The sequence below is a fragment of the Syngnathus typhle genome, linkage group LG22, assembly GCF_033458585.1.
Source record: "Syngnathus typhle isolate RoL2023-S1 ecotype Sweden linkage group LG22, RoL_Styp_1.0, whole genome shotgun sequence".
NCBI lineage: Eukaryota > Metazoa > Chordata > Actinopteri > Syngnathiformes > Syngnathidae > Syngnathus > Syngnathus typhle.
In genome coordinates, this window is record NC_083759.1 from 1,387,968 (window position 1) to 1,400,942 (window position 12,975).

General features: G+C 49.7%; 1 protein-coding gene across 1 annotated transcript; it reads right to left on the minus strand.

Moving 5' to 3' along the window:
• Nucleotides 1-1,824: 1,824 nt before the first annotated feature.
• On the minus strand, nt 1,825-3,548 carry lratd1 (LRAT domain containing 1). The gene is made up of 2 exons (XM_061270646.1): nt 3,402-3,548; nt 1,825-3,205 (listed from the first exon to the last, which is right to left on the minus strand). The coding sequence occupies exon 2, from the start codon at nt 3,166-3,168 to the stop codon at nt 2,356-2,358; it is 813 nt and encodes a 270-aa protein (XP_061126630.1). The 5' UTR covers nt 3,169-3,205; nt 3,402-3,548; the 3' UTR covers nt 1,825-2,355.
• Nucleotides 3,549-12,975: the final 9,427 nt, after the last annotated feature.

A 12,975-nucleotide genomic window follows, 5' to 3' on the forward strand; every position in this document is an offset into this window, starting at 1 on the left:
CGCGCGCTTTTTTTACGAGCGAGCTTGTCGCGCAAACACATGGGCGGCAATTACGCGCGAGCGTGCGTGTGCGCGGCCCCGCCTTGTCAATACGCCATCAACCTGTGCATCATTATGAACCACCTGCTTGCACATCAGCGGTATATTGCGTGTTTTGTTTACGATCAATTTTGGGATCAGCTGCAAAAGTCATTTAACTGTTGAAAGCCACATATATTGCGCCTTACTGCATGTGGGACCTTGACTCACGAGTTTGATTAGTTCTGTGCCGGAACTTGTAAGTTAATTGACAGAACCACAAAGCAGTGTGTCAACCAAGTTAACTCCTGCAGCCCCCCCCATTTTCTGAGCACTCTGCGGAAATTGCTTTTCCCCTTTTGTAGTAAATTACCCCCACAGCTCGGCCTTGTCCGACATATTTGATGGCTTGGTCCTTCCTCACACTTGTGTGCAGTGTTGAGTGGTCGTATTTATGCAAGGCCTCGCCGCCGGCGTAACTTGTCTAAGCTCGACAGAACAATCCGGGTCATAACATGGCTGTCATGACCCCCCCCCCCCCCCCCAAGTTTTTATTCCACATGATTGGCATCCTGAGGATAACTTGTGCATGGACAAAAATATCAAGGAGCTCAAAATGCCTGACTGGTGCGATTAAACCATCACGAGCTCTTCCGGTGTGTTTTGTGCCACCCAGAAAAAAAAGTATGAATAGCTCGGGGCCAGTGTTGAGATTCCAAAATTCTTCACCCCCCCCCCCCCCCCCCCCCCCCCGTGACTCCTTAAAGCCACGGCGGGGTGATGGCGGTGCCGGGCTCGCTCATTCCCATGAATCAAAATGCCAGAGAGGTCACTTCAGGGCAGGATTTGGACCACACACACGACCCATATTAGCTCCGCCTTCTCCTCTTAAGCTAAAGAATTGTCAACGTTGGTTTTGTCATTAGCATTCCGAGCGGACGGTTGGCGCAAACGTCCTTTCGATTTGTTTTGACAGTCGAGCCCGGTTTGAAACGTGCGCGGCGGCCAGTCAATCAGTCCGTCGCGAGGGCCTTGGTAGTTAGCGCCGATTTCCGTCACAGGCCGTTGACTCGCCTGTTGAGTTTCGAGTTGTGTTCAAGTGAAAATGAGAATTCACTCAATTCAAGGCGGGATCAAAGTTCTCAAGAACATTTGGATTGGCAAATAGCTACAGATCACGCATTGGACTGTTTGACTGCAAAGGATTGACACAGCGGTCCTCCCGACCATGGCAGCCTTGGTTCCCGTGGCAACGACGTTAACGTTGATCCCAGGGGAAAATCAAATCTGAGGCAGACCCTCATGAATAAAGACGCGGGCAACATATGGCCGAGGCAAAACAAGACGCTCCATCTTGGAGCTTGTTGCTTCGCAGTTTTCCTCGAGCCCACTCGCACATATGGTCACTGGCACGACCAAATCTTCCTGGCAACGTCTCGCGGCCCACTAGCCTCATTTCGATAACTCCCAAGGGAAGGGGGAGTTAAGTTAACTAGGGTAGCGTGGCTCTTCTTTGTGCTCTTATTCTGAAAGAGCTTCCGCTCGTTTCCTTTGGGACATAAATGGATATATATATATATATATATATATATATTTTTTTTTTTTTTTGCATGCACAGGTGACTCTTTCCCGGCTTTTCAAATATGGGCAGATATATGAAACCTATCGAGCCTCGGGCAGGTCGGCAGCATATGAATAATTCATATAGTGAGTACGAGCTTTGTGTGTGTGAGTGTGTGTGTGTGTGTGTGTGTATAAAGCTAATAACATCTGCTGGACCAAGCAGTTGTTTTCATATTTCAACCTCCATTTATTTGAACCAAAAAAGAGGGCGGGGCGACAAGATCAGGATCAATAATCCACTCAACGCAAATACAAAAATAAAGGAATACATTTTCTTTCTACACGCACGAGCGTGCGCGCGCACACATCCATTGGCGTGGAGCAGGATGGCTGTGGGCTGACAATAAAGTATATTGTCATTGTATGGCAAAGAAGAGGGGCGCTTTTGTGCAAGCCAAAAATGCTTCCGTTTGGTTTTCCGTCGTTCTTTAGGCAGCTTATGTGTGACCGGGAGAAGGGGACGCGGCAGCCCCCCCTGAAAAAAATCCAACATCCAAACCAAGCCCAGTCATGAGAGATCGGGGCGGGGGTCTTTTTTTTTTCAGGTGGGATGAAAAGGGGGAGGGGCGTTGTCTTGTTTACACGGTTCCACATTCCACACGAGCACAGCGCCTGAGGGCTTGAAACGCATCACGGCGCTGTCCACAACCAACAGGTCCGCGCCCCCAAGAGGAGGAGGGGGGCGGTTGGGCCAGATCCGAAGGAATCCCCCCATCACTCCTTCCCCCCGCTGACCAGGGAGAGCTCCTCGAGAATTCCGCTGGCGTCCACCCGCCGCCGCTCGCGGATCAAGTCCTCCAGGCTGCGAAAGACCAGCGTGTGCACGCCGCTTCCGGCCAGGCGCACCTTGAGCAAGTACTGCGGCTCCGCCGAGTGCGCCTCGCCGCCGGCCTTGAACTCGCGCTTGCCGAAGCGGCACCAGGCGGCGAAACTTTCCGAGTTGGTCCAGCTAATCTCGTCGCTGCGCAGGCCCACGTGGCCCGCCGCGTTCTGCACCACCAGGTCGGCGGGCAGCGGCCGGTAGCGGTAGCGGCCGTTGGCGATCCTGCCGCGGCGCCCGTTGCACACCTCAAGCAGGGCGTCCCGCCGGATCTCGCCCTTGTGCAGGTGGATGACGCGGCCGTCGTGCTCGCACACGGCCCAGTGCGGCGGCTGCGCGGCGGCCACCAGCTCCAGCAGGTCGCCCGGCTTGCACACGCCCAGCAAAGTTGTGGCCGCGTACACGTCCAGGTCCTCGTTCTCGCGCAGCTTGGAGAAGATGCACTCGTGCGCGCGGAACGCCGAGTACTCCACCTCGCTCAGCGAGAAAGGCCCCTCCGGTACCCCGCCGTCCTCGTCGGCCGGGCTCAGATCCTTGCCGAAGCCGCCGCAGTCGGACGGCGTGCGCTCGTCCGCCGTCTCCTCCTCCTCGTCGGAGAAGAAGTAAGCGACGCCGACGCGCAGCTCGTCCTTCTCCAGCCCGGACGGATCCCCCGTGGGCAGCTCGCTGTAGTTGAGGTGGGTGATCCGGTCCAGTTGGTTTCCCATCAAGGACCCGGCAAGGCAGAGGCATGGACTGCGGTGTCTGCGTGGGAGGGAGAAGCACAGGCGTCACCCAAACACGCCATGCAGTGCGCACATTTTACGCACGGACGCTGCTGCCTCAACAAAGACGCTCGACTCGGCGCGCTCCGCCACGCCAGCCTCACGGAGAAGCAGGCGCGCACCAATGCGGACGCGCGCCTTCTTATGCACGCCAACCCCCCCAAAACAAAGAATACCTGTGCGCCCCCCAGGCAGGTGCTTAAATATCCTTCACTTCCATGAGCGCGCGCGCGTCCTCGCTCCTCTTCCACTGTGGTCGCTGCGCCGTTCCGTGGATGGAGTCCGAGCCTGCCGACACTAGAGCTCCTCCGGCGTCCTCGGCATTTAAGGGGGCCGCTGTAGTCCCGCCCCCTCCTCTCGGCGGTAGTGGACCGCGGCGCACGATTCCCCTCACCGGCTCGCCAATGAGCAAAGTGGGTGGAAAACGCCATTCAGCGCCGCCGTCCAATCGGAGACGCGCACGGCCGTGTGGCCACTGTAGGCGCTTGTTACCGTGCCGTGTATGGCGTGTGTGTGTGCGCGCGCGCGCGCCTGTGCGTGTGTCGCATAGCTGTGGAAATTCTTGACGAGAGGGAGCCGAGCTCCATCACAGCGGCGGGCGGGCGAGCTTGAATTGTGTTCTACAAGCTTCCACTTGGGATGTGCCGTTAAAGAGGTCGCCACCAAATGTTTTTAACATCTCCCCAGGCACATACTTTATTTTGAAGCAGGGAAGAAGCGAACCTGTGATGTCACGTTTGAGTTAGTCTTGAGATTCGAGTTTCATTAGCTCGTAACTTAAAACATTTGTCGGCTGTTTCTGCTTTCGCCACCAGGAGGCAGTGTGATAGGAATGCTGTAACACGAAGGATTTTCCCTACATGATAAAGAATATATGCTTATCAATATGTGTTGCCCCGGCATTTTTAGTCACTTCTAAGCTCATGTGAGTGCGTGACGGGCGGCAGCAGCCAAAAGAAGCAATCCCCCAGCGAGACCATTCCAAAGTGTGTACGATTTTTGACCCGGCGGATGTTGCGTCAGCCCCAAATACAAGCGGCTTGAAATTTCCCGAGCCAGTGCCGCATGCATAATGTAGCGTGCATGCGGTCGCTGCGGTGTCGTCCGGGGCTGCTTTCCATCAGCAGATCGCTATCTTGCCATTTCCATCAGCCTCCCCAGCCGTGTTTTCTCTCGTCACCTCCTCATCCGAAATGTGTTATGCTTTTCTCATCACACAGTTTCTGAGTCGCTCTCCCAGATGGCGGCAGATTGCGCCGACGACATGGAGGAGTCCTTGCTCTTTGTTTCCAGCGGTGGTGAGGGGGGGGGGGGGGGGGGTGTTTGTGAGGGGAGATATTGCTCTACACATACAGAGAGGACAAAAGCATCCACTCAGCTCTGGGCTCTTCTGTATTTACACTTGCCTCCATCCTGAGTAGTGGTTAGTTAGTGCAGCCAGCACTTGTTGGAGCGCTTTGTGATGAGAGAGAATGGGAGCTCCCAAAGTTCTTGATCCCGAAACCTAATCAATCCATCCAAGGTTGAAAAAAAAATTGCCTCAAAAGCTGCAGTAAATGGACTTTGTGTTTTGGTTTAGTTTTTTTTTTTTTTAAATCAAGTTTCTACGTTTCTGTTAAGATGATTTTATCCAATCAGATTTCAGCCTGTGTGTTGCCATGGCGATCTGCCTTTGGATTCACTTTACTACGAAAGATGCGTTTACGTAGTAAAAGGCATCAGTGGCCACTTTGAAAATGTGTCGGCGACGATTTGAGAATGGCAAAAACGTCTTCAAGTCGAGCAGACGGGAAAATGGCAACTTTTTAGCGAGGCGACGTTTTCATTTGGCCAACGTGGGTAATTTGATTTTGGCCGTGAAACGGAAGCTCGGCGACGACTCAAACAACGCAAAGTTCACTCGAGCCTTTTCTGGCCGACCACCTTACATGCAAGTCGATGTTGCTTCAAAAAAAATAAAAGAACGAAACATCCGCCTGATTGGATTTTTCCAAAGCCTTTTTGGCAAAGGACTGTTTTTGCGTGCATGCGTGCGTGTTTGCCTGCCGCCTCGCATCTGCGTGTGATTGAAAAGCGGCGTCTCCTCCGTCGGCGGGCTCTTATCAGCTCTTGTCAGACTCTGACTCATTCGGGATGGCCTCGGCCGACACACGGGAAGCTCGTCCGCGAGGCGGCCTTGAATGCTGACTTCCTTTCCGGTACTTACAGCTTGCACGCCGAGTCTTTGTATTCACCTCCGTCCCTCGTCTTCGCATTTCGTTGGTATCGGACTCAGCGGCCGCGCTCGGACAGGTCCATCGGTATGCGAGCCGCCGTTGGCGTGGGCCTGAAAGTGCTAATCAGCTGCAGTGGAGCGGCTCCGGTCCCACAGCACAAATGTGCCGACATCAGCAGCGCCGCCCGGCAGACCGCGTGCGTAATTACCCGACCCGAGTCGGCCGTGTCGAATGAGGTCGGACGGAGGTCGTCGCCTGCGTTATGACGCTGTGACGACAAATTCGTGTTGTGGGACGCGCTTCAAACTGGACTCTGATTTTAGGATGAATGAATTAGCCGATGAAGGGCCGCTGATGGTAGTCATCATGTTTATTAGAGGGCATAGAATTGAGCCTTGTGGAACACCATCAGCAATGTTGACATTAAAAACACAACAAAGCCTCCTTTTATATATTTGCAGGTTTTCTAGATTCGTTCAAATTGGCCAATAGCATTCTTTGTGCTTCTTTGTGTGTGTCCCCGCCCCCCGCGTGACATGCCAGCCTAATCTTCCATCAAACACTCCCGTCGCCGACCTTTGCCCCTTCGCAATGGCCGCCGAGTCCTCATTAGTGTGCGTGTGTGACAATCGGTTGGGATGCTGCCGCCTTGACGAATTAACGGGCCGTCGGCGTCGGGGGAATCGCCTTTGCGGCCAAGTCGTGGAGTTTACGAGGCAATTTGGTGACTGCGTTCCCTTAGGGGGCCCCCCTGTGTACCTTGAGGAGATACAAAGTGGATTCTTTCAGATCTGCTCAATTGTGCCTAATAGTGGGAAGTCCGCCAAAAAGCAATGTAGATTTTTCACAAGTTCACATTAAACGGTACTGATTTATTATCGCACCCTTCCAGCTGTTGCCACTTAGCACCATGCAGCTGTGGCGCAAAATCGAAAAAATCTGGGCCCAAATTGATGCGTATTATCCCACGTCTGTTCCTCGTCGGGGAAAAGAGGTTAGATTGTGCACCCGGGAGGCTTGGATTGTCAGAGGTCTCGGTAGGGAGCCAGGGGGGACGCCAGAAAACTGCAAAAGCCTTCTTAATCTTCCACTGTTTTGTTGTTCCTCCTTACTAAAAGCCAATGTTAGTTTTCAATTCCACTCGCCCAATACCGATGCCGTCCTGAGAAAGGTTTGTAAACGAGCCCAGTGTGCGTTAAGATTAGCGACCCGACGGCACGTCGATAAGCGAAGCCGCCGCTGCTCTCGCTTGGGCTGCCGCTGAGCATTAGTCGATACTCGCTGTCGTTTTTTTTTTTTCTTTCTTAAAGTACACAATCAAGGATTTATAACGGTCTCATAGGTCCAATATCTGCTCGCCGCGGCAGCGGCTGTTGTTTGTGACACTGGCGCAACTCAATTAACGGGAGCAATGAGACAAGAAATAAGGAAATAAATCTCTTTCTCTCTCTCCGCCATGTCAATTTTCAAACAATCATCTGTTGCCGAGGAGGGCAATTACAATTTCCTAGGTGTTTTGTTTTTTTTGGCTTGTCCATGCAGAAGAGAAGAGTTAGGACCTCTGCACACAAAAACTGTAGATGTTCCACAAGATCAGGATCACATATTTTGGTCTTAACTCCCCCCACCCCCCCCCGCCCCACTATTAGAACTGAGTGAACTTTTCAGTTGGTTGATCACTCGTCTAAAAAGAAAACATCCGCTTTTTGTTGTTTAAAAGAGTTTTGGTGCGAGCGGCGCCGCAATCATGAAACTCCATTTCAGGGCCGACATCAAAACAATGAGCTGAAACGACGAAATGTTTAGCGAGCGTCGCTGAGCCGTAAAGGTCACAGCTTGAGAAATCTGACAGTCATTTTTTTCTTTTCGCACCCAGAAGACATTATTAAGAGATTTTCTGCATGTTGTTCGGAGCCTGGCTGATGAAATCGGGCTCAGTGTTGTATTTTAATTATATTATATTATGTTATGTTATGTTATGTTATGTTATGTTATGTTATGTTATGTTATGTTATGTTATGTTATGTTATGTTATGTTATGTTATGTTATGTTATGTTATGTTATGTTATGTTGTTATATTATATTACATTACATTACATTATATTATATTATATTTACATATATTTTTATATTTATATTACACCTGCAGAGTTGCTCTCCTTGACCACCCCCCCCCCCCAAATGTTTCTGGCTGTTTCTGCAGCTCGGCAGCCTTTGCATCAGCGCACAGGCTTTCCCGCCCTCTCACTCCTCCCGCTGCCCGCCTCCTTTTTGTGCTGGCCTTCTCAAGCCCGGCGGAAATTTCGAGTCAATAATGTCGGGATGTCACGGCTTGGAATGCAGTGAAAATTCTTCAATGGGGCTTTTTCAGTGTGCTCCTGCTGAGATTCTTCAATTTTTGCACAATTTTATTTATTTTCAAATAGATTGCCTTCATTCATCTGGAATGGTGGAGAGAAGAGACGAGTTTCCCGTTTAATGATTTACCTGGCGGCTACGAGGGGAAGGTCGTTTCTGTTGGCCCGAGCAAATGTGTCCAAAGGTAGAGGCGCCGTTTTATTGGGCCGCTTTGTTTCACGGTAGGAAAAAGTAGGTCCGGAATCAATCTGTGGCCTGCCGTGATCAATAATTTCATGATTACTATTCCCAAGAGGAAAGTCTTGCTAGTAAGGCTGATGAATTGCAAATGGAGCCTTGAACCGGGCCTGAATCGAGAAAAACCTCATTTCCATTTTCGGCCAACAAAATCACGCAGGGGAAGAGGCGTTAACATTTCAAATTGTCCTTTGCCTTCCAAGATGGCGCCCACTCGCTGAACATTGGCAATATTTCAACTCACCATAACAATGTCAGATAAGCGCTAAGTCATTTTTCTCTCGCAAGCATCAATTAAAAGTCATTTGGGACGCAGGTTTATTGAATACTTCCAATTTTCACATTTGATAACATTTATTCTTCGGAGAGCCTTCTGCTCAACAAATGAAATATTGACTTTAATATTGTGTTAGTTCAACACCAAATATCAACTTGCCCTCACATGAGCGTTTTTTTTTTTTTCCCTCTGACCCCTGTCACGTGTTTCGATTTATCGTCAAACGAATGGTCCCGATTGGAATGAAGTGAAAGCTGAGCCAGAAGTCGAAAAAGGCAAAAGGTGAACGTTGTCTTCTCGGGGAGCGGCGCCCATTTGCATATAGATGCGCTTGACCTTCTCGCCGGCGACACGGCGCCGGTTGCTTCTTCATCACCGGGCCGACTTGGCCGGCAATTGTGCGCAATTACGACGATGTTGTCTTTTAATACCCGGATCAGTGGCGCATGAGGACCGAGGCCCGGCTTTTAAGAGCTTGTCATTCAACAGCGTGTTACGCAACACCCCGGAGACGCGTTTTCTTTTTTTTAATGAAGTCATGTTCGCATTTTCTTTATCTTGCACAGACACTGCTGGCATTTTAAAACACAAAGGTATACAAAAGAACCTTAAATGTCCCTGGTGTTATGTCATTCTGAGTTTGGACTACATTTTCCGAAGAAAGCAATGATTGTTGAGCAATGATAAGAATCACATTTTTTGAAATGTATGCAAGGTCCTCGCAAATTTGTGCAACTGAGTTGAAATTGGTGCTGCAGTTGATTCCATACATTACAATGTTGACACAAAAAAACAGTGGACCTAGCATAGAGCCGTGTGGGACACCAATCCATAAGCATAAATATAGTGCCATTTTTTTTTTTTACTTCTTATCCAATCAACAGTTGAATTTGAATGAGCAGTCACTGTATGTAAAGGGAAAGCCAATCGTTTGAGACCTTCAAAGGCAGATCAGTAAGCTCGGTAGCGGCGGCCTTTGAATGTATCAAACGCAGCAATGGCCATATCGCACGCCGCCCACTCCATGCAATCTAGTGAAAGTCACTCTGCAGCAGTCAGCAAAAGCGTCAGCTGCCGACAGATTAACGGACAGCATAAAAAAAAAAATTATGTAAATGGACGCAAGCCTTCATCTACAGGTTCAGGTGAAGTTCTTCAAGACACAATTTTAATGGGCGGCCATTTAATCCTCCTGCAAAGGGAATTTGTGTCCTCTGCTTCTTTTGAAGTCTGACTATTTTATTATTTATCAGTCTTAAATTAACCCCCTAAATAACTATTTTTACATCTGCCTTTGGCTTAGTGCGACCCCGTTTTGTTTAGGTTAGAGGGAAATTCCATCCAAAAGCCAATTAAAATCACAAGCGAGGAATTAAAAAAAAGACTTATTGGATTTTTGCCCTGATTTATATAGAGCGACTCCAAATATTTTGGAATGTGTGTCCTTGCGGCAGATTTCTTCGTGTAAATACAAGCCGGGTGTCGCTTTTGCCAGCCATCGGAGATGAAGTGTCGATAGCGCTCACCCATGTGGGCATGGTTTCGTGCGGCCTGCTCACGCAAACCTTCTAATTGGGCCGTGAATGCCAACACGATTAGCGGTAATTGTGTGCGAGTCCACGGAAGGCCCAATCATTGTTACTCACACACCAAAGAACTGGAACAACGGCGTACAGAAAGGCTCAGTCTGGGCTGGTCTTTTATTCCCATCACTTTGAAAGTCCCCTACTAGAAGAATTCCCATGAAAATACAAAAAATCAAATATGCCGACCCAGTTAATAAATCTGACATCTATAACCGTCAATGGCGCTAAATGAGTTAATTTCAGCTAAGTTGAGATCCAAAAATAGTAGGAATATTTGGTATGACTCAAATTTGCAAACTGAATATTTTTGTCTATAAAAGCACAACGTTGAAGAATTACGACGCGGCAAGCAGCAGGAGAGGCGCCGCTAATCTCTTGCCTTGAAATAGAATACGTCAAAGGAGACAATCAATATTCTCAAGGAAGAAACTCCCAGAAGGCTCATCTTAAAAAAGACAACAAAAACAAGCAAGAGTGGATCAAAATTCACACTTCAAAGCTGCCTCCAGGGCGGCGCCAAACAGCTTGACTCCTTGTTAGCGATTTGCGCTTCATTCGAAAAATGCATTTGAAATTTTGTTTTATATCACAGCTGTTTTAATATTGACACGTTTTTTTGTAGTTTTGTTCTTCCCTTCAGTTTGTTCCGGCTGGATATTCTGCCGGAGTAGCCGACTCACACACTCCATAAATAACTTAAAGTATCATCCGCACATTTTTTATTTTCTTTTTTAGCACCACCGGTAAAAAAACAAACAAAAAAAAAAAAAACAGCACAAGGGCGATTTTAACCACGTCTACATTTGCAATCGCTGCTCGTGCACTCGCGGCAAAATTCCGTTGGGGAGGGAGAACCTCCAGATAATTGCTTTCATGCAAATTTGCCAGTGTGAGAACGAAGCGTTGCGCCAAGACCTCCAAAGGCTTTTGTGCAATTTTCATGCGAGGGAGCATCTGGCGAGCGGGACGGTTCTCGACTCTTGCGGAAATCCGTTCCGGTCGAGAACTTTGAGTCGCCGTTGGCCATTTTCTACCTGACGATATCCTTTGCTGGAGGCTTCCACACAAAACGAACGGACTTTAAACGTATCCGAGAGGAACTCCGCTCTAAATTGCATCTATTGGAACGCGGGGATGCACAGGGATGCCTTGTAAGTAGGACCGCATCAATAGACTCTAGTCCCCGTACGCATGAGCGCGACCTCAAACAACCCAGCCCAGAAAGCGAGACGATGAGGGGAGGAGGGAGTAAAAACGGGTGGTAGTGCCAGGTGAGAAGATGACAAAGATAAGGTGGCGGAAGCGGAGATAAGCGACAACGGGGTGACAGAGGTGGCGCCCATGGAAATTAAAACGGGGATTAACGGGAATCACCTCTGCTTCCTTTCTCGCCTTGTCAAACTCTATTTCTTCATCTCCTCCCCAGAGAGGAAGAACCTGCGACTTGTCTGTCAAAGTGTGTGTGTGTGTGTGTGTGTGTGCGTTTAAATCAGATGGAGGAAAGTTTCAACTGTAACTTTGCGGAAAAGTCTGTGGTTCTAGTATTGAGCCTTGTGGGACGCCGTTGTCTATCCGCAAAAGCTTCTTGGTTTGATATTTTTAGCACATGAAGATTTCCAACGCACGTCGGATGTATCTCAAGATGGCAGAAGCCAGAGCGACCTTTGAACCAAACGTGGGAGCTTTAGCCGCCGCTTCCTCCAGTCGAAGACGCCAATTAGGTTTGATGATCAGCTCCTATTAGCATCAAGACACGCAGGCGTGCCGCCGCCGCCGAGTGATGCCGGACGGACGGACGGACGGAGCCTCCCCCTTGTCTGATGCCTTCATGACCCTCCCCACAAGGACATGCATAAAATGCGGCTCGCATTTGCTTGTCATTGCCGAGCGCCCTCCAGTCACTCACATTTATGAGAGTTGACATCCGGGCCCACCCCCCTCCGTCATGCCATCTGAAGCGTCTCCTGGCATGTTGGCGTGCTTCCACTTTGCTATTCACGCGTCCTCTGCGTAACCTGTAGCTCATCGCCAGGGACACGCTGAGGCGGCTTACACGCCTCCCAGCAAACAGCTCAGGAGTGTGTGTGTGTGTGTGTGTGTGTGTGTGTGTGTGTGTCACGACAGCCAGTCGGCACGCAGGACGTGAGAAATTGTCCTCAAGTTCCTCAACTGTAGGATTTGCTTGGATTGCATCATCACGAATTATGGCCGTAGGTGTTGAAAATATGTTCTGATTCCGAGGATATCGCTCGGGCACAGTGAGGGAGAGATAGAGAGAGCTTGTCAAATAGGCCATTAGCTCCCACTGTTCTGCCCGCCAAATAATCAAGAGGGACTATCAAGGCAAGCAAGGTGCCAGGCCACTTTGCTGCTATCTGATTAGCCTGATTGTACGCGAACCAGCGAGATGGGGTAAAAATGACGGCGCCACGCATAATCAACTGGAGGACTGCAGGCTAAGAGAAGAATGCTGGAAAATGAAAGCAAGTCTGCAGTGCACCAAAGGATTTTGATCAACTTCATCCCAATTGACTGGTGACCAGGCTTTTGTGCTTTGAGTGCACTCAAGTAATCAGGTGAAGCGTTGATGGCCGCTTGTTGCCAATGTTGCCTCGGCCCGCAGCGTGATGAACGCCAATATTGGCTGAAGGAAGTCAGCGGGCTATTAATAGCAGCGTTGGACTTGATGTACTTGATGGAGCTAGCTAGCTAACACTTTAGGCAGGCAGCAACACATCGGCTTGTTGGCGCCGCTTGGCGACATGCCGCACTTTAATTACACACTCTCACATCGTAATTCCCCTTGGAAATCAGGCGGCGACGCAAGTGGCACCAGACACCCGTTAGCTTACAAGAGGGCTAGCTTGACTTTCGAAACGTCGCGCTTGGTTTCACAGTGTAATCTTGCGCTCTTCCAGCCAGGCCATCGGCGAGCGTTGACGAGAAGCTACATTAGCATGCGCCGTCACTCTCGGTGAGGCTTGTGTATTTTAATGATGACACAGTGCTTCGACGCCAATATGTTTTGCATTCGCCGCACTGGTAATTGATTCACTCAGCGTGGGCGACTCCTCG

What these genes read in the sequence shown, in the direction of transcription:
- lratd1 (XM_061270646.1), bottom strand. Translation starts at nt 3,168, where the DNA reads ATGGGAAACCAACTGGACCGGATCACCCACCTCAACTACAGCGAGCTG.